At 28.5% G+C, this 21631-nt stretch overlaps 1 protein-coding gene across 2 annotated transcripts in view; it reads right to left on the bottom strand.

The window, feature by feature from the left end:
• Positions 1–19448, bottom strand: part of LOC123301500 (abhydrolase domain-containing protein 2) — a 29330-nt gene extending 9882 nt beyond the window's left edge. For both annotated transcript variants that reach the window (XM_044884261.1, XM_044884262.1), the window contains exons 1-2: positions 19029–19448; positions 3841–4010 (exon numbers count right to left, since the gene is read on the bottom strand). In XM_044884261.1, coding sequence (XP_044740196.1) covers positions 3841–4010; positions 19029–19183 — 325 coding nt within the window. In that variant the 5' untranslated portion in view covers positions 19184–19448. The remainder of the gene's footprint in view (positions 1–3840; positions 4011–19028) is intronic.
• Between the last annotated feature and the right edge of the window lie 2183 nt (positions 19449–21631).

Below are 21631 nucleotides of genomic sequence, written 5' to 3'. Positions count from 1 at the left end.
ATATTTCAAGCGTGAGTTTAGGGTTCCGTAGGTTTTTTAAATTTTGTAAATTTCACTTTTGTTTTTCAACAAAAACTCAACTGCTCGTTTAGTGGAAAACCGGCATTACGTTTAAAGCCGTTTATAGTGAAAAGGGAAAATGAGACTTCAAACTCTGGTAAATTTTCTTTACATACTTGAAAATGAGCATACAAGTTTTGAAATACGTTAAGTTTTTGCCAAGTTACTATTATTTGAAGCTGAGTGAAATTTGAACATGAAATTTTGCTTGATTAATTTTAGCGTAGGCTGTATTTGTCACATAAAAAAGTGCGGAAAGAGAGTACTTATCCGACATGAGTGTCTAAAAAAAAACATAAATACGTACAATATATTTATTTTAATTAGAGTATTAAGAGTGATTATTTTATTAGAAATAATTTGTGTTAGAATTTAATCTTTTTGTAGAATTTTATTTTATTACAAGTGCTGTTATAAATAATAATATATGTCATTCGTATTATTGAGAAATTCTTGTCATTTAAAAGATTATCATGAATATTTTATGTTTAAAATATATCAATAAATTTATTTGACAGTTTTATGTTCCTTTGTACACCTTTTATTTCAGGATTAAGGGAGTTATTGCGTAATTCTTTCAATGATAAGAATAGTAATAGACTTAGAAGCACTGACACAAAAAGTAATATGATAGGTAATCCTTATAAAGTCGATTTACACAATTATTGAAAGGAAAATGGTGGTTATTACGCGGATCACCGGTGTTTAATCGATGGTCGATAAAAAATAATCCCTCGTAATGGAATCGCCACACTTAATGCTCGCTATTTTACTTTTTCATCCGTTACTGGCCCGGGTTGCTGGTCAATTCTCTTGACACTCCTGATTCCTCTTTACCTCTTTAATCTAACATGGAGGCTTTCGCTACACTCGCATGAGACTGTTTATTCATAATAGCTCTTTGCCTTCCACCCGTAGCTCACTTAATTTCCCTAGGAGTATGTATTGTTTTATACTCCTGGCACTAAGACGAATCTAACGACACCTCATTCATCAAAATCGTTTCACTAGTTCAAGAGATTATCAAAGAAAACTAGATTTTTCACTCATTTATGAAAATTTGATCTAAAAATTACAAATCTCGTGTTTATTTGAAAATGCCAGCTTGATATTTTAAGTCTAAATCGTTAATTTCTGATACTTAAAATTTGAAATGTATGAAGTTAATCAATTTTTGCAACAAATGCACTAAAAGATGCAAAACAAAAACCTTCTTAATTTCTTAGGATATTCTAGTCTTACTTTTTCACAATCCGTACAGTAAATAATAACAACGTAGAAGGCGATGGCCTTCCAGATAGATAATCTAGGCTACGATTACATAATAAATAATTGTGTGTATATTTTTAATCATTATCAAATTTTAATAACTAAAAATTTTCATTATAAGAGACGAATAACTTTTATAGATAAAAAAAATACAATTAAAATTTTAAAATAATGAGTGAGTCATATTATTATTATGAGTTGATGTTTCTAGTAAAAACATTTGCAATTACAAAAAAAGGTCAGGCTTTAGTCGGAGGGGACTATGTAGGAGCTGATAAGTAAATGGGTTTTTGTATAACGAAATTCGAATTTAGAGCTAAGAGTTTTTATACGACTATCAAAAATTGAGTTATACCTCAGTATCAGAAATGTATGTTTTAGTAAATTTTAAAAAACTAAAATATCTTGATTCAAAAGAAAAAATTAAGTCAACTAATTTTACATACTCAATCCCGGTATACTATGGAATACATGATATGAAATACAATGTTGATTAACAAGGTCAATTTTGGGTCAATTAAAGATTCTAAATTATCTTTAATGGTAACAGGTTATGAATCATACTTTGTTATGTTGACTGTACGATGAATACACGACCCTCAGTATAAAAGCCTAGACATAACACACATGTCAAAACAAAAACATTGCAAAAAAATTAATAGGGTATTATCGTTAGTCGAAAAAAAATTATGAAATTTAAAAAAAGTTAAAATTTATGTAAAAATATACCGATATTACGTCATCAAATTAGATGTCCGCGTTTTAGACAGTTTTAGTCAAGAAAAAAATTGCAGAGTAATACTATCAGTTTCGACGAATATTAGAATTGGAAATATTTGCATTTAAAAATTAATGCAACAACCAAATTAAATATGGCATATATATATATACAGCTATGTTATATGTAATTTATAAAGACAGGTGTTCATATTTCATGTTTTCTTTAATTATAAAACACATTTTCAATTTCCCATCGAGTAGATGAAAATTATTATCATATTATTTATTATTACACGATAGAAAAAATAGGTTTCTACTTATTAGAATGGCATTAATTATTGTATATAATATAAAATTTAAATTATAACTTGATGAGAACATAAGTCAAGTTCGTACTTCGATCAAATATTTAATATTAATGTTTGACCTTTGTCAAACGGAGTAAAAACACTTTAATCTTTTGCATTTGTTAGCAATAATAAATTAGTTATTCGAATAACAAAGAAATTGCCATGGTACTCGAAATAAAATAGTATACTATTAAAATTTACAAATATAATTGAAAAAGCATGCAACACAATTGTAGATTAATCTACAAGTTATAATGTAAATATCGATATGTTGATTGCAAAGTAATCATCATTAATAGCTTAAATTCATACAACAAAATTGAAAAAAAATGTTAATTTTTTTCTATGTATTTTCTGCTTTGGAAGTGTAAGTTTTTTGTTGTACAAATAAATTTAGCTACTGGCGATGATTACGTTGCAATTAAAATTTCAATATTTGGCACTATAATAAAATTATTCTACAGTGTGTTCATTTGAAAAGTATCTACCCTTAATAACTCTTGACCTGACGTGAATATTGTTTTGAGTGAAAACATGTCGATTTTGATATCGAAGGGGAAGATAAAAAAGAATACCTAGGGAATTTCAGGTTTCATCCCTTCAAACCCAGACACACCAACTTTTAATTTCAAATGGCACCCCCTACCTTGTGATACAACCATGATAAAAAAAAGAAAACGATCGACTGGTTCCTAAGATACACCACACAGAAGATGGAGGTTACCCACCCTTATCCATCATCGTTGCATGGAGAATTTTATGGCCTTTCAAATAATGAATCATAAGGTAGTAAGTGCCATTTGAAATTTCAAAGTTGAGGTGGCTGGGGTTCAAGAAGGGAAATCTAAAGTTCCCTAGGTATCATTTTTATCTTCCCCTCGATATCCAAATCGATGTGTTTTCACTGAAAACAATTAGCACATCAGGTCAAGAGTTATTAAGGGTGGATATACTTTTGAAATGAACGCACGAATCTGTTATGGTGGGGAAAATGAAAGATCTCGGCTGAATCGCTATATAAACGGGGATCCTTTCTTTACTTCGAGTGCCTGAAAAATTATTTTTGCATGTTCTATATAATCATCTTATTATAATACCGCCTTCAATGAATATTCATCAATTTTAAGCTTTAAGAAGGCCTCGGTTATGCGAATTTTCGTAGAAGAGTTGTTAAATAAGACTTTAACAATAGTCTCTCAAATTCTGGCATTTCTGCCAAATACTTTGTTTGGGCTTAGACTTAATCGGAGCAAACAGTTGAAATACATTTTTATGAAAATTATATAAAAAAGCAGCAAATAATTATTTAATTCTTAGAAAATATGAGTAAAATGAATCAATTAATATTATCAATAAGCGTAACTCAATTTTTCAGAATTGATACATTCAAATTGAGTTGATGAATAAATAATTCCGGAAATAAAAAATTATATTAATTTACCTTCATGTAATGATATTGGTTGATACAAATCGTATGTGAGCGTTGTATTATCATTAAGAGTAAGAAACACTCGTTCCCCAATTGGCCAAGGACACCTCACCCGTCCAATCACGCTGTGAACAATTGTTTGTACATGACCACTAAATCCCCATAATCTTGTTGGTGTATATCTAGAAATAAAATAAATAAGAACATATATAAGTTTTATAGGATTAAGTAAATTGTTGGATAAAGATATCGGGATACTTGCGAGGGATAAATATAAATTCGTATTCTATTTAGTCCGGGCGCCAGAGAAGTTCTTGTTAGATCGCGAGCTCATAATTATATGATTCTTTTTTTTATTATCGAAACAAATTTTCAATTCTTCCGAAAATTTTTGTCATTTGTTTGTAGATATTGGTCAATGACTTTTTTATAACAACGGTCGGTAAAATCATTACGAAAATCGAATACCTCGGTTCACAAAAATTTGACTCTAAATGCAGACACAAATCATCATAGAAATCTCGCTATATAGACGCTAACGATCTATTTGGCTAATCGGGATTCATGGCTCTAAGATTCAATTCATTTTATTATGTATTTTATTTCGTTAAACCCAATTTCGCGGGAAGAATCTCGTAAAAGTATACAATAAAAACTTTAAACAGTTTAATTCTTTAAAGTTTAAAAATTTTCTGACATACCGTCGCTCAGTGGTTATTTGAATTATTAATAGATTAATTAATTAGGATTGCGGGATCTATCCGAGCCATAGTTTGGTCTGGGAACCACATTGTTCTGTTTTTGTTACAATGTGGCCACTATGGCTCGCATCAAGTAGGAGATGGTTTTATTCAACTTGTCATGGTCAAAATACGTAAGATTCAAACTGCGCATGAGGAATGTTGGATTATTTCTATTTTTCGAAAATGATTCAATATTTACGAAAAAGGATCCCCAAACTTAAATAAAGGCCGAATGATAGTAGGAGTGATTTAATTCGACTAATCAACGCCGAAATGACATTTCGATAGTCAATTTATTCCTGTTTAAAAAATTTGTCGAGAATATTGACAAAAGGGGTCTATAAACACATTTACACAAAAGTGCAATACCAAAAATATATTAGGTATAAAATCATGCTGTTAGAACTATGGAACAACTACATCTTGTGTTGTAGTTTAGAAAAGAATAATGATTCATTGATAATAAAATGAGGTAATACTTTTACTAAAAAATAATAATACCAGTTTAGTAAGGTCAATGTTGACTCAATTACCACACATAAGTTTCAGTCAGAATGTCTGTTAAAACTATAAACAAATCATATGAATATAAATCATACTTCCTAGCATTTTCATGAAACCATATGACTAACAAAATTTTCTTCGAATATTCATCGAAATAGCAACTCGGAAAGTATTATAAATAAAGAATTAATAGCTTATATTATTAGCTCAATAATTTAAAACAAACTGCAGATCCTTTTGTGTGAGCAATAAATATTTGTTATAATTTTCTTTCGATTTATTTCAAAAATATATTTCCATGTAAATTTATATAACCTCAATTAGATAAACTTAGTTGGAATTAAATAAAAACATGTCTCGTTTAAAAACATGTGAATTATAAACGATATAAATAATATTCGAATAATGATAACAATTGAATGCGTTTTAAGCCACGCAAGTTATTGAAGCAATTATATAAACTATTTGTCATTGAATAACATACGACAATAATATTATCTAAACGATTATGTTATTATTTATAGAATTATAAATTAATTCAGTAACGAAAAAAGATCGTTAATAGTTAATTTAGTATGAATTAGATGAATAATAAATGGTACGATGTACCACCGGCTAGACTTTCTCACTATTAACATAATTAAGATAAGACCATGAACCGTAGACAAACTATAAGAAAAAATTTACTTATACTTGGAGATGTTTTTAAGGCGTTTCGATACCAAAAAGATAAGTTTTACAAAAAATCTGATATTTTATGTTAATTATTGAGTATTTAAGGATGTATGAGCATGACAACAATGTTGGATTTAAAGGCTCAAAATTTTTTTATAGGCTGACTTTTACTCGAAGAATATGTGGTTAAAATTTCAGCATAGTTTATATTCATGTAAATCGATATAAAATTAATTGGCTCTTATGGGGGAATCTCAAAAAACGACATATTTTGAAAGTTTTTTATGATTTAAACCTGGAATGAATGAAAACAAATTTAAAGAAAAACTTTTTAATAGAAAGTAAACATATAAGCAATGGCATAGAAAATAAAAAAACCAAGTTTCTCCGTCCATATAAGGGATGTAAGAACAGGATAGATTTAGGGTTGAAATTATGTTTATCTAATTTTCAACTTTGATGATGAATTTTGTTATAACTTCATGAATGTAGACGAAAAATAAGAAAACAATTTTTTTAAATTTAATTCATTCCAAGTGAAAATTATCAAAAACTTTCAAAATATGTCGTTTTTTGAGATTCCTCCATAAGAGCCAATGTATTTTATACCGATTTTCAATGACCTTTCTTAAAAATTTGCATGGATACCTATGCTGAAATATTAACCACATATTCTTTGAGTAAAAGCCTGCCTCTAAAAAAATTTTGAGCCTTTAAATCAAACATTATTGTCATGCCATACATCCTTAAACCGAAAATAAGACAATTCTAGTTTTTTTTTCATTAAATTTTTTTTTCAATTGAATTGAAAAACACTTGGGTACCTTTTTGAATATTTTTTACGGAAGTAATTATAACAGAATATCTATACTGTTAGTGTTCATGAGCAATTTATACCGTACGTAAAATGATTAAAATTTTATTTAGACAATTACAATTAAATGTGAAATAAAAACGTGATCATAACATTAACGTGATTGTCCCAACTACATTAAATAATCAATGTTCTAAAATTGGATTGTCTGTCGTAATGTCGTTACAGTGAAACTTCACTTCAGAAGAGACATTTCAACCATTGATCTCAGCAAAAAACATATTATGTTAACAATTCTAGCTATTGACTTGAAAAAAAAGATACATGCCACCTCCGTTAGAACATGCTTTTAAACAAGTGAACACAAACAATTGACTGAGTTAATTGTTGAAATACCCTGTATGAATTAGAAGAGTTTAAAAAATCCATACAATTATGGCGGTCTTTCGGCAGCATTTGTTTGGTTTTCGAAAGTATTTTTTAGAATTTTTTTCGTTTTTCAAGAATGTTTCACTAGACCACTAGTTGAAGCTACCTGCAAATTTTCAACTGTCTATCTTTTATAGTTTTGGAGAACACCAAAGTTTTGTCCTAATTTGCTCCCTCACGGGTAAACACGAGTAAAGAAACATTTTTTTTTATTTAAACTTTTGTTCTATGTTGCTCATTTACGAACTTAGCCTCACATTTTACGTCTTGAGCACACTATAAAAATTTCAGCTTGAATTTCTTTCCGTTTTTGAGTTATCGTGATCACAGATGGACAGACAGAAATTTATTAATTTTATGAACATGTTCAGCAAAATTTTGTTCGTAGTATCAATATTTTTCAATGTTACAAATTTGGGACTAAATTTGGTATTTCTTGATATATATTACGTTTTTTTTATTAAGTTTCTTTAAGCCCATTACTCTTCGAAATCTTTTTCAAATCTACTAGCTACCCTTCCAAAAAAACATACACTGATACTTCGTATTTGACTTGTTTCGAATCACTATCCAAAAAAGGTTAAATTTAAATGAGGTACACGATAAGAAATGCATGTTAATGCGTTAATTACAATGCTGATATGGTATATTGTCGTAAGGTCAATACTGTATTGTAACGCCATAGCTATGGATCAATATTATATAGAGTATTACAAGAGTATCTTTCCCTATACCATACCAGCATTGTAATAAAGTGTTGACCCTTTTTTCACCTGGCCGCTGACCTATAACACCATTATCACTGCCTATTATTTCAATAATAGATAAGACTAGTTCTACTGTAATAACTATTTATAGTAGATCAAACGTTAATTACTGTATATGTATTTGCATGTTTACAGGTCGAGGAACACATGTTGATTAATAAATGTAGTAATATGGTTTATGAAAAGCAAGGTTATGTACGTACATTTAAATTTAAAAAAACATATAATGATGCTCTTCTAAATATTAGCTAACTAAATAATTAAAAGAAACCACTGTGTAGAGGGATCGTTAATTTGTGTCACGTTTTTTAATTTAACAAGCAAATAATCCAATTGTGGAACAGTGTTTTTATAATGTTATAAAATAGTTATCAAAGTACTTTTAATATATAGGGAGAACTAAACTTCTATTCTTCAAATGACTTAAGCTTTGTCCCTTCAAATAAGTATTATCAGAGATAATAAATGCAGGTTTTTTTCCCTAATTTAACGGTATGCAAAATTAGCAAAGAGTGTAGCCTACACACTGAAAAAAATTAAAATAATGATCTCATCCCGAAGTTGACCGTTTCAAATTGAAATAAAGTAAGAATACTTTCAAACAATTTAATAATGATTGGAACAAGTACAGTTAAATATTTGTTTATAAAATAGAATGGGATTGAATTGAAAATATGAATTCATTGATACAAAATCACTGAAGTTAAAAAAATAAAATCATTACTTCTATGAAAGAGCTTGATTTTGGTTTCAAGTCATGCATTTTAGTGATGGGAAATAAAATTGTACTTAGTTGGAATATACAATCGTGTAAAAAAAGCGAATAGACGAATTAAAAGAAAATTTCTTTGTGTTTGCTTTAAATATAGAATTTGGTTATTACGAACACATAGCTGTCATTCCTATTCTATATGTGATTGTGTCGACTACATGAAGATTGTTACTAACTTCCAGATAGTTTGTAATAAACTTATTGATCGTTTTTATAATATTTAGCATATTTGTGTACTAATTTCAAAACCATCGGTAGCGCAGTCGGTAGAGCAGTGGGCTTAAGCCACTTAAATCAAAAGTAATGTCGATAGTTCAAATCCGACTTGAAAATATCTTCTTTTTTTTTAAACTACCTAATCAGCCTGCTCATATGATTGTGACAATCACATCAGTATTTTGTTAAAATATTTATAAGTGGTTAATCAAAAAAAGATTCACCATATTTGATCTCGCGATGAGGTTGAGACAACCTCATAACGGTTGATATTAAGAATTTTTTTCAGTGCATGAGAGAAGAATAAGTTTATTTACTAGAATTGTCTACCAGATTCCGTTCACTTTTGATCATTTTTCATTTCAATGTATGGTTTAAAAAGAAAATTATACTTTTCAATATTTTATTCAGTAAAGGGGAAATGACCGTTGAAAAAGCACCATCTAATTTTCAAGCTAAAAGCATTACATCTGTATTACTAACTACGTATATGTATACAAAGTTAAAAAATCAATGGTACCGTTGACTTTTGAACTATGATTTTGTCTCGTACTTAAATATTTATTTTTCAAGACAATAGCAACGTAAATAATTGATTAAAATAAAATACAAAATTAATTGTTACAAATTATTGTAGTGTAACACTACATTATTAAAAACAACATATTGTATATAATTATTATCATTGTTGTAAACAAATTATGCAAATAACTCTTCAAGCTCGATCGGCTTAAGTTATTATTAATTTTAACTTTTATTTTCATTTGTAGAAAAAATACAGGAAAACAAACTATTGTAATCTCTGATTCAATTAAAAATGGTCAAGTGGTTTCATATCAGCCATATGTAATCCAATTTCATGGCAGTCACGATAACATTTTGGCTAACAAGTCTAAAAAATGCATAATGTAAAAAATAACCCTAGAAAATAAGACTAATAAGGCTTTTGTGAAATCATTTGTAATGTTTTTTATTTTTATTAATTTTTAATTAGTAGCTAATTTAATAATTTATATGAAATGTATCTAAACTTAAAATAATACGTAATAATGATTAGATTACGTCGTTTCGCACGTGGAAATTATTTCTAATTTTTTTAGAATTTTCAGTACACAATTATTGACCTTGAATATGTTCGGATACGATGACAATCAATGTAATAACTGATAAAACGCATCATTTTTTATGAAATTACATTAAAATAATATTTTTAAATGTAATTTAACATAATTACTTATTGTTTAATAGTATTAAATTTTTTATGTAAAACATATATACAATCCATAGATTTATATGCCCATCCATACAATTATATTAATAAAGTAATGTTATGTTACTATGGTAGCTCTCTGAAATAAAACTCATACACGAACCGAATAGGTGTTAAAATCGTCTAATTAGTCCATACTCCTTTGTTCGTCCATCAACACGATAACTCAGATAAAAAGATATATCGAGCTGAAATTTTTATAGCGTACTCAGGGCGTAAAAATCGACTTTGAGTTTGTTAATTAGCAATATAGGTATAAATATTATTGCTAGGAAAATATTGTTTTTCAATAAATTGAATGCAAAGTCATGTAGCATAACATATCGATAAAATTGATACAAATTTATCACCATACAAACATTATTAATTAATGACAATGTTAATGACTAATAATATTTACTTGTTACGTAAATTAATTGGAAAAGTTTAATATTATGATAGATAGGATATTCTATTAATTATATTGGTTATTGTCTTTCATTAAAATTAACAGGTACATCTGTTTACATTCTATATGATAAAATAATTGGTATTTAATCAATTATCAATTTAATCATCAAATTCTGTATGTAAAAAATTTTGAGATGGAAATTTTGGAAATCAAACCCATAACTTTGTAAAATAATTGCAGTTTCGAGTTCCCATGTTCCCCATGTTTTCTACTAAAAAATTAAAAGAGATATCAATCTGGAATTTTTGTAGCGTGCACAAAACGAAAAAATTGAGTTTGACTTCCTAAATGAGCAACATAGGTCAATTAGGTTTTGGGTCTATAGGACTCATCTTGAAAACCGTCTAAATGTAATATAACATCCTTAAAAAAATAAACAGCTTTTGTTTGAAAACAAAAAAAAATTCTAGAAAAACCCTTCAAAAATTTTCGAAAACCAAATAAATAACGGCCGCGAAGGCTACCTACGATTTTTAAACGAAATAATCTGGTAACCCTGTTTCGTATGGTTACTAACACAGTCTATTAAATTTTCTATTATTTATTTCGCGGACTCCCTGTAATTCTGACCGAACGGATTATATATAATATCTGCTGCGTAACTTTGTAATGATATATACGTATATTAAGTAGGTAGGCAATTTGTATACACATTTTAAAAAATTAAATTATAAAATCAATACATCATTGTTTATGAAAACCTGGAAATATAATTTAATACGTTATTATTTTATAAGAATATTATTAAGAATTATTTTATTATGTAAGTGTATATTGGCCCCAAACTAATCTATACACAAAAACGTAACAAATAAGTACACAAGGGTTTATTATGTTTAAAAAACTAAACAATCAGAGGGCGGTGAACTATAAAATAGTAATAGACTTGGGTTAAAGGCCTAATTTTCTCAGTTCTGTCTCCGTGGAGGAAAAAATAGTGTCGATTAAGTGAAATAAGTTTGCGAATGAATTGCGTCCATAACATATATAAATTTGACCTATATTTTTGTGGATTCACAAGATCCACTTTCATACTATCGTTTGGCAGAACAATTTTGCTGCCTGTAACCTTAATCTAGTCGATATTAGGTTCTAGAAAGTACAGATGCGCACAAGCATAAAAAATCTTATAACACTGATTCGACCTCTTTTGAACATATTTATCAATGCATATATAAATACTAGGATTACAAATGGTGTTCCAACCCCTTTCCGTTGACGTTCGATACGATACATAAGTCTACATTTTCGGAAAACATATGATTGAAAAAAATCAAATGTAATTATTTTTCAATGAGGAAAAATGATTTTAGAAAAATTTAAGTATAATAATAATATAGACAGGCTTTAAAATTTATTTTGTGGTTTAAAACCGATTGAGCTAAACATAATGTTTCAATTATTTTTTAGTTTCTTATAATTTTTTTTAACCCTAATTCGTTGCGTCCGTGGCCTTTGCTCACCTTTGCCACTCTTCTTCCAATAGTTGAGATTTATTTCTTAGTAAATATACAGGCTGTTACAGACAATACCCAGTTCTACACATAAACATAAGTTCATTTTGCCATTTGTTGTTCGATTTTAATAGAAAGAAACGAAGCTTCAAAACATGCAAAAATAGTGTCTCCTCTACAAAAGATGCAAAAAAAAGTGCCCTCTTCTAACTTTTAAGCCATGCTATATTCCAATCCAAAAATTATTGATACTCGGAGAAGGGGGTCTTAGCTAAAAATTTTGTGTGCCAATTTTTTTAAGCGTATAGCACTTTGTGTTGGTTATGGTTGGGTAGTTCTTTAAAGGATAAATAAAAAATACCAGGTAACAATTTTGCGTCACGTGTACCTATATTGCATGAGATATAAGCACAATTGTGCCCCCTCTAAATTTTAAGCTTAAATATTATGAGAGCTTACATTTCGTGAAATATTGTTCCCTTGAGAAGTTATTTGAAACTTTTTTATTGCATTTTTAAAGAACCAATCAACCTTGTTTCTTTGTATCATTATCTCGAAAAACACTATAATTTTTCTATGTTATGCACAGTCATTCACGTACGTAAAAAAACATGACGTTGCATAGAAAGTTTCTAATTGCCTTAATCAATTTATGAGTAACTACATATTTACAACATAAAGTTTTCCGACGTACATAATATTGTCTATTGATAACGAGTAATAAAAATTTTTTATTAATAATTTTGTAATAAATATCATAAAAACACCCTCTCCGCATTGTTTTAACCATTATTTAGATTCAATATTTCAATTATTACACAATATTTGAAATATTGTGTGAATAATAATATCAAATATTTTTAAAAAGTTTTATAGAATAAATGATTAACAATCCATTCGTACCTATTTCAAAATTGTATTAGGTACAAAGGTAACATTAAGCTTTTGGATTAAAATGTATAAAATAATATTTAAATCGAATGTAAAAAGGGTAAGTAATTTTTGAAACCTGCATGCTCTGAAACGAATTTTGACATTTTTGGCGGAGCCTGGAATATTTTTGAGGAAAAAATCAAAAAAAGGATCAATTTAAACCCATATGCGTTGGTTTACAATCCTCGATCATTTTGGAATGCTATCAACATATAAATTTTCTTAGTGAAGAAAGTGTATAGTTTCCAAAAATCATTTATTAGACAGATATTTTATAATTTTATAAAGTTCGTTGAGGAAAAATTCGTTTCAAGTACATTTTTTGCACTTTTTTAAAACAAATTATTTTGCAACTTTATTAGTCTATATTATAACCAACCATAATTTTGTTATCATCATCAAAATTTAATCACATAAGTATTTCAAAATTTCAAACCGATACAATAATTATAAGTGAATTAATTAATTTATAATTTTAATGTTAAATTAAGTACATTTGCTTTAGCATTTGAGCTACAAAAATATTTAAAAGGTAATTAAGGTAATGGAGGGTAGAAAGTAGATCCATATTCATTAAAATCAGTTTTTTACAAACAATCATTAAAAAAATGTTTTTGATTTTCACAGAAGAAAAGAAATTTCCTTTCCTTAAAACTGTTTTGTGAAAAACTGACTTTCTTAACCATTGACCTTCTCTTCATCCTAAAATGCACCTTTTAAATGCCATGAAATAATTCTACAATCGAACTTAAACAGCAAAAACTTCCCTGGATAATAAATTTTTGAAGGTTATACTCATAATGGATAATTTTTCTAGGACAACTGAGCTATTAGAACTATTAACATAATATTACAAATCAAGCTAATTATAAAATCGTCTTATAAAATGCGAATTATTTGATAACTGATAAGCAAATTATAAAACATTATAATATGTAACAAGGTTAAACTCATTTAATTAATGTAGGTAACTTCTATTTTTATGGGTTGGATTCGAAAAAACTACTGGGGTCTTAATGTTCTTGCTCCCTGACGATTTTGAAGTTATTTGATTAATTTCATGAACGAAAACAGGCATACAACTCAGCTGCTGCATATTCTTTATAGCTTTTACTTTCGAGCATACCAAAAGTCGTTAGATATGAAAAAAAGTGAAAAATTTCTAAACAAAATAATCTTCATATTTTCCCCTTCAAGTAGTAGTCTTGGCTCCATTTTTTTAGGCAACCCAACACAGGAATATTTGTTAATATTTTACATTCCATAAAAAATAACTTACATTAGGTAAACGGATAGATGAAGGTCGATCGTAATTCGGTTTCTAGACTATATTGGTTTAAAATATTTAGGCGAACAGATTCATCGTTTTACGATTACATTTATATCTTTTGAGTGCGTATTCCATTTAGGAAGATTGAAATTTTCGATCGCGTAGAAATATTGAACACAGAACTGCAGAAGTCGAGTCTCCGCGTCATTGAATCGCATGCGAAAGTAAAACCAGTTGCTGATATTTTAAATGTGTTTAGCGATTCCTATTTTTTAAATTCTTAAACGATTCGCTATTAGCCAGACCGCTATTACATAAATTTATAAAATATTTATCATTTCAAGATTGAATTGTCATTTTATTGACATGATATTCAACATATCATGTCAATATTTAAAAATCATTCATAGTGTATTCTGAGGATATATCAATCCATAATCTATATTGTAATCAAATAAAATAGATCAGACTGGTTTGCAAGGTAATAAAATGATAATAGTAAATTATTTAAATTGCATAACAATTAAGGAAGTATGGGCAGAGCAAAAAATATCTTTGATATTTAGATTAATTTTCGATAAACCGAAGACGAATTTTGGATAATTAAATCAAAATGTTGAAGCACTAAGCACGATATTTTTCCTAAATTTGTCAAATTATATCATACATAATTCATCATCAAAATTGAAAATATAATTTTTTTTATCGTACATACTTAATAAATCCGATCGAATTGTATATCTTATCTGTAATAAAATTGTATATAAATTAAAAGAAAGTAAATTAATGTTGATATCATTTATATATTATTTCGTTAGCCTGTTTTTTCTCTCCCCCAATTGAAACAATAGGAAGAATTTTCTGATTTGTTGCCTGTTTAGGCTGTTGTGGCATGTATTAAGAACAAACTTTATACTTCCAGTCGATAAAATTCAACAGATAAATTTGTAGATGAGCCAGCTTCTTTGTTTAAAATATTTTAGACATTAGACTTTTAAGAACTGATAATGGAATAAAAGAAAATAAAAAATTTTCCCTCAATTCTTAAAACAAGTGAAAGATATGTCATACATACGTAAATTGGTTTCAAAATCTTCCTTATCAGCAGAAATTAATTAATCGTCATTTTTTAAGTATGATATCACTTTTGGCATAAAAAAATAAGCAATTGATAATGGATTAATGATGAAATTCATCTAAAAAAATTTGTCTAAACAAGATAACGAAAAATGTATCATGTAGTTGACCCGTTAACGCCCAAATTTATTTTTAATTTTCTTGAGATTCAAAAATAATTTTTATTAGTTATTAGTCAATCAAAAGTTTAGACAAATTTTTCTATAACTTTAGTGTTTCGATACCAATACGAAAGCGCAAAAAACTAAAATTTTGTGTGTCAATTAATATGAGTAGTTAATACGCCTTTTTAGGTAGTATATAAAGAAGTCGTAATAAATGTTGATTTCATAGTCAATAAGTGCTTTCAAAAATGTTTTACCATTTACATAAAAAACTTTTATCAAAATTGCTTCAGTTTTAAACTTTAAAATCAAGATAAGGACTGAAATTGATATGAATTAAATATCTGCCAATACCACTCGCCTAGTCTACCATGGACGGGGTAGGTTAGACAGAATTCGATTTTTTTTAAAATGATGCGGGTTTTCGAATGATGCAATGCGGGTTAAACTATGCCGGGGCCCCTAGGCAATGCAATTCTCCTTCGTAAATAACTTCCGACCTTCGTCAATCACCTTAGCGCCCTCTTTTCCAGCATTTGTACCCTTTTTCTGTCAAAATATCATGTTCTTTTGCAGTTTTTAAGAATTTTCACACCTATACTACATTTCCTGAGAATTGAGTTAAGTCTTAAGGAAGTGATTTTTGGTAGCCTCGCCTTCTTGACCCCGCCTCATCTCCCGCCTTTTTTGGATAATATTTCGTATGTTCAAAAATATGATGACAAAAAAAAAGTCCATACCAATAAAAAACCTCTAATTATAAGAAATATCTAATGAGGAATAAATATGACCTTAGTAATGGAGCTCTGCTGCTCGCAAGTTTACTTTTTATCCATGTATATATAAAATATATCATTGTATATGAAGTTTAGTTCCAAGTTTATAACGCTTAAAAATATTGATGCTACCTACGAATAAAATTTTGATATAAGTGTTCATAAAATCACCAAATTAGTCCATTACCGGCTGTCTGTCTGCCCGTTTTGTGTACACGATAACTCAAAAACGAAAAAAGATATCAAGCTGAGATTTTTATAGCGTGTTCAGGACATAAAAATTGAGGTCGAATTGAGCAGTTCGTAAATGAGCAACATAGGACAAATGTTCCTTATAAAAAAACAAACAGCTTTTATTTGAAACATTTTTTTTAAAATCACTGTTACCCACGAGGGCGCAAATTAGGTGCGAATTTTATAGTATGTATTATATGGGAATATCAGCTATGAATGTGTGGCTATCTAAGAGTGGATATCTTTCCTTACTTACGTGACGTCAAAACACAAACAATTGCGTCATCAACACTGTATATACATGGTATTTCAACAATTAACTCATTCAATTATTTGTTTTCACTTGTTACTGTAACATTTTAGTTTGTACATATTTTATAAAGACGGTAACAATCATAAAAAATATAGGCATAAATAATAAATGTGTTACGAGAACTTTCATAAGACAATGAACTCCTACAACCGATAATGCTAATAAAATAATACACATTTTATTATTAATTTTTCTTATCCTTTTCAGCCAGCACAGATTAGATTTATCTTTGGCATAGCAATGGATCTTTTTTAATGCAATTTAATGATATGATTTTTTTTTTTTTAAATAGAATGTTCCGGCAAATATATAAATTTAAATTGATGGATCTAGGTGTAATTCAATACCACGCAAAATGAGTCATAAAATATTTATAAGATCTTATCGTTCGCGCAATATTAACAATAAAGTATTACCATGTAATAAGACACAACATTGAACACAATATTGGCTGACTGGCAATGTATTACATTCATCAGTTCATTAATTTATCTAAATAAAAAAATTTGAAATTTTTAAATATCCTACAGCTATTTGAAGATTTTCAATGAAAGCCTTTCAAGTAATTTCTTAAATTATTTATTTTAAAATGAGCAGCAGAACTCCATCACTAAGGACATGTTTCCCCTACACTAGGCGCTTCTTATTATAAGATGCTTTTTATTGCTTTTTTTCATATTTTGTGGGATTAAGGCGACAGTCTAACAAATGACTAAAATCTAAGATACTTTAACATAAAAAAAGGAGAAGACGATCTGGCAAGTTGAAACCTCCAAAAGACTTCCTTTTCCTTGACACTACCTTGACTTCAACACAAATTTCCAACGCTTTAGATCATATTAAGAGACGTTGAGGAAGTGAGCAAAGCCTTAAAATCCATGATATTTCGAAATTCAATTGAAGGGAAAGAGATTCTGGTAAATTGGCATCAATCAAACAAACTTCCTTGACGCTAACTAAGCCTACATACAGATTTACATCCCTTAGTCCAATTTGAAGGGGATGTGCAGGAGTAAAAAGTCTCAAAACGTTGAAAAAAGCGGTTTTCTCCCTAGAAGTACCTTCCAAATTGCTGAAATCAAGCCCGGCTTTAATAACATCGATCCACCTGGTGGAAAATCCGAAATTCAGTTCATTTGAACTGAAGGTGTTTGCCATAGACAGACATTTCCAAAAATCCATAAATACCACGATACTCGAAATAAAATTGTGTATTAAGAAATTCTTTAATTTTATTTTGTATTATACAATTTTATTTCTAGTATCGTGGTTTTTATTTTAATAAATAAAAATTACAACTTATATCAATAACTAGCTGTTACCCATCGAGATTAGCGGCTATGGCTATCGAAAATGTATAACTATAAATAAAACCGCCGCACGATGAAGTTAAAGTAAAGTATAGGTAATGTGTTTCCGAAATTCGGAGTTCTAAAAAACATACCGTACCTACTGAATTGTGATATTTGAAACAAGCACAAATCTTCGTTGGTTAATGCCAACGGTGCTAAATTTTTAGATTTTAGCTGTTAAAGCTGTTTAGCTTTTGTTACATTCTTAAAAAATATACGAGCCTTAACGATGTATGTTAAAACGAACGATTTATTTTTTGGCAATGTTAATTTTCTTACGATTAGTAGATCGGTATGGAAAACTAATATTAAGGTATGCAAAACTAATATTCGTAAACTTAAGATACGTGAGAATATGTCAAATATTTCCCGGTAAAGAAAATTACAGGAAAGGACAATATAAAATATACTAAAAATGGTTTTGATCTTTTAAACCCCTTTGATTAAATAAGCACTAAAAGCGGATCTTTTTGGGATTGGTTCCTAGAATTTGAAGATTAGGATGTCATGTACAATTTATGCGTTTTTGTTCTTATTGCATGATTTCCCTTTCTTATATAAAAAACTAAGCTTTATATCAAAAAAATATACTTTTACTTTTCCTCTAATTTGGTCAAGTTTTAACAGAATGCATAATCAAATTTTGAAATCATATTCTCAGATATTATCTTATTCAAACCTTAATTTGGGAAAGGGGAAGTCATTAGGCTTTTTATACCTATTATTAGCTTTCGCCAGTCGTTAATTATGAGTAGTCAGATAATAATAAGCAGGGCATGGCAGATAATAACCAACAGTAAAAGTAAAATGTACAAATTTTTCGCCAAATAAACATTTTGGCATTTTGACCTACATAAATTGTGGTATTATTATTAAAAAAGTATCATATTATTAAAAATAATTACACCAAAATAATTTAAATTAGAAAGTATATATCTTTTAGTTAAATTTAAGACAAAATGCAAAAAAAAGTAATAGGTACTTACGGTTCATTTATAAGCGGGCAAATTTTCGTTACAGACTCCAAAAAGGTGAAATCATTACACCATATTCTTGGCTTGGACGGTGTACTATTTACATTTAATATCCTAAATAATATACATAAAATAACCGCAAATGCGGCTAATAATGCTGTTGACATGACGGCTAAGCGTCTTTCAATAATTAGAAACCAATCCAACTCGCTTATATTTATGTTTGACACAAAAGCCGTGTTTGGCACGCCTTTTGTATGCTTAAACCAACGACTAGCACTTTAAAGCATTTGACACTTAACTGAATTGATATATAAAAGCACACCACTTTAAACGATTTTGATTGTTTCTAAAATACCGCTTTTACCGTAAATTCAATTATACTGATAACAGCAATCATATCGTAAAGATTATACCCAAATTACTGTACATTCTGTTTCATTCAATGGATACTGATTACTGAATGACAAATGATTAGCTATCTCTCTTGTACAGTCAACAGCCAATAGAAAATCGTTTACATTGACAGCCGATAAAACGTCATTATTCTATGAAGTTCCACTAAATTGAAAAAATTCAGGTAGGTATGTTCAAAAATTTATGTTAACCATCTGTTTGAATTTTTTTGAGAATTCTTTCACGGATCACGATGTTTTTTGGATATTTTTTAATTAATGATAAGTATGTTTAATGTTTCGATTAACCTTGATGGCGATTACATTTTAGAGTTTTTTGTACACACATGATTTATTTTGTAAAATGATCGAAGTAAGTTTGCCGATTTACTAACAATTTACTAAATAACTAACAAAAAATTTGTGAATTTACAGTTTTCCATCAATGTCCCTGTTGTCATAAGTTAGAATAGTTGCGCTATTATATATTATATTTCTTTATAAAATTCAAATGGACCCCCAAAAGCAAACATCCGTGCCATCTAGGAAGATGCTTTTGAATTTACATAAATCTTTAGAATGTTAAGGTGACTGCACACGATAACGTTTCCTTATATTGAAAAATGTTTTTACAAGCCCTTATTTAACTTCACCCGATAATACCTATGTGTAGCTCAAATCTTTTATTTTAAAATTACTTTATATAAATAAAATGGCTACCAGAGCCGGATTAAATATCGAGAGCTTCGAAGTACCTCATCATCTCCTCTCTAGCGGCCATATATTATAAATTTTAACTGGTAATTATATAATAAATCGCTAAATTTCCATGCGTGGGTGCATCTTTGTAACCTTGTTAACCTAGTAAATATACGTAATTTGTCTTACGGATAGTTCGCCTCTGCGGGCACGCCTTAAAAAAATAGCAAAAATTCGAGAAAATGTATTGATATCCGATTATGATAAAAACTAGACTAATTTTGACATGGCAAAAACGATGCTAGTAGTTAAATTACGACTCGATGAACGGTTTTCAAGATATCACTCTTATAGCTCCGGGATTTCAAATTCGCGGAATTGAATATCCAATATCTTGAAATCCTATAGTCTGGTATATAAAAGAATACAATTTCGTTATTTTTGGGTCAAAATAATCCTAGAAACCAATTCTTACTAAAATTGGCAACATAAAATATTTTTGCAAATATCTAAATTTTTCCAAGGTTCCAAAATTCGAGAAAATGTGTTTATCTCCGATTATAATAAAAATATGTTTTAAGACTAATTTGGACACGCCAAAAACGATGCCGCTGATTAAAATACGATCCGATGAACGGTTTACAAGGTAATTGACCGTTTAGTTTACGAAAGAACAATAAACAAAGATTGCATTGACAGACATTTTTCTCATTCTAAAATATTGCGTTTTCTCTCATGTCCTTGGAAATGCCCTTAAGTTTTCTGTAGGATGGGATAGGCCTTTTTTCGTACTAACAGCAATAAATTGGACTAAGATAGAAGATATTTGCTATTCATTTTATCATATTGGTTATAAATCATTTAATCCGAAACAAAAGTGAATCGTGATTATAAAATGAAAAGCTCTATTAGAATAGTATTAAAGATATTCCCTCTTTGCTGGTGAATGCATACGGTATTTGGTAGAACGAATTATTAGTTTTACAGGTGAAATAAAGGAAACACAAATAACAAAAAATATATATATATATATTTATATTTAACTTAATTTACAATTTATCGGAGATTCAATAACAAAAATACAATAAAACTTTTCGAAGAATAAGTTAAATTTTACTCACATTTTAAGATTAAATCTCTATAAAATTATTTGTGTATTTTTCATGGTATGTGCACAAATTTTCTACTTATTAATATTTGCTATCGATTAGTGTGGTGTGAAATAGAAAATAAAAATAAAAATTAACTAAGAAAATCGATAAAAATTTTTTTAATATTAAGATTTTGCATTAAGAAGTTTTTATACGCACGTACTTCAGATTCAATAAATTGGTTTGGCATTTTAAATGACTAGAGTTCATTCTTTTTTTAAGAGCCATGGTATTAATTTTCTTATTACAAAATCTAAAAAATTTTACTAAAAACAATGCACTTGGACATTCGAATTAGAAACATATTATTTCAAGTACACTTCCAACAAATACTTGTGTCAAGACGGTGAAAATTTTTTTATAAACAATA

Source organism: Chrysoperla carnea, chromosome 5, assembly GCF_905475395.1.
Source record: "Chrysoperla carnea chromosome 5, inChrCarn1.1, whole genome shotgun sequence".
Classification (NCBI taxonomy): domain Eukaryota; kingdom Metazoa; phylum Arthropoda; class Insecta; order Neuroptera; family Chrysopidae; genus Chrysoperla; species Chrysoperla carnea.
Note: the sequence above shows the minus strand (reverse complement) of the source record. Positions and strands in the feature narration are given on the sequence as shown.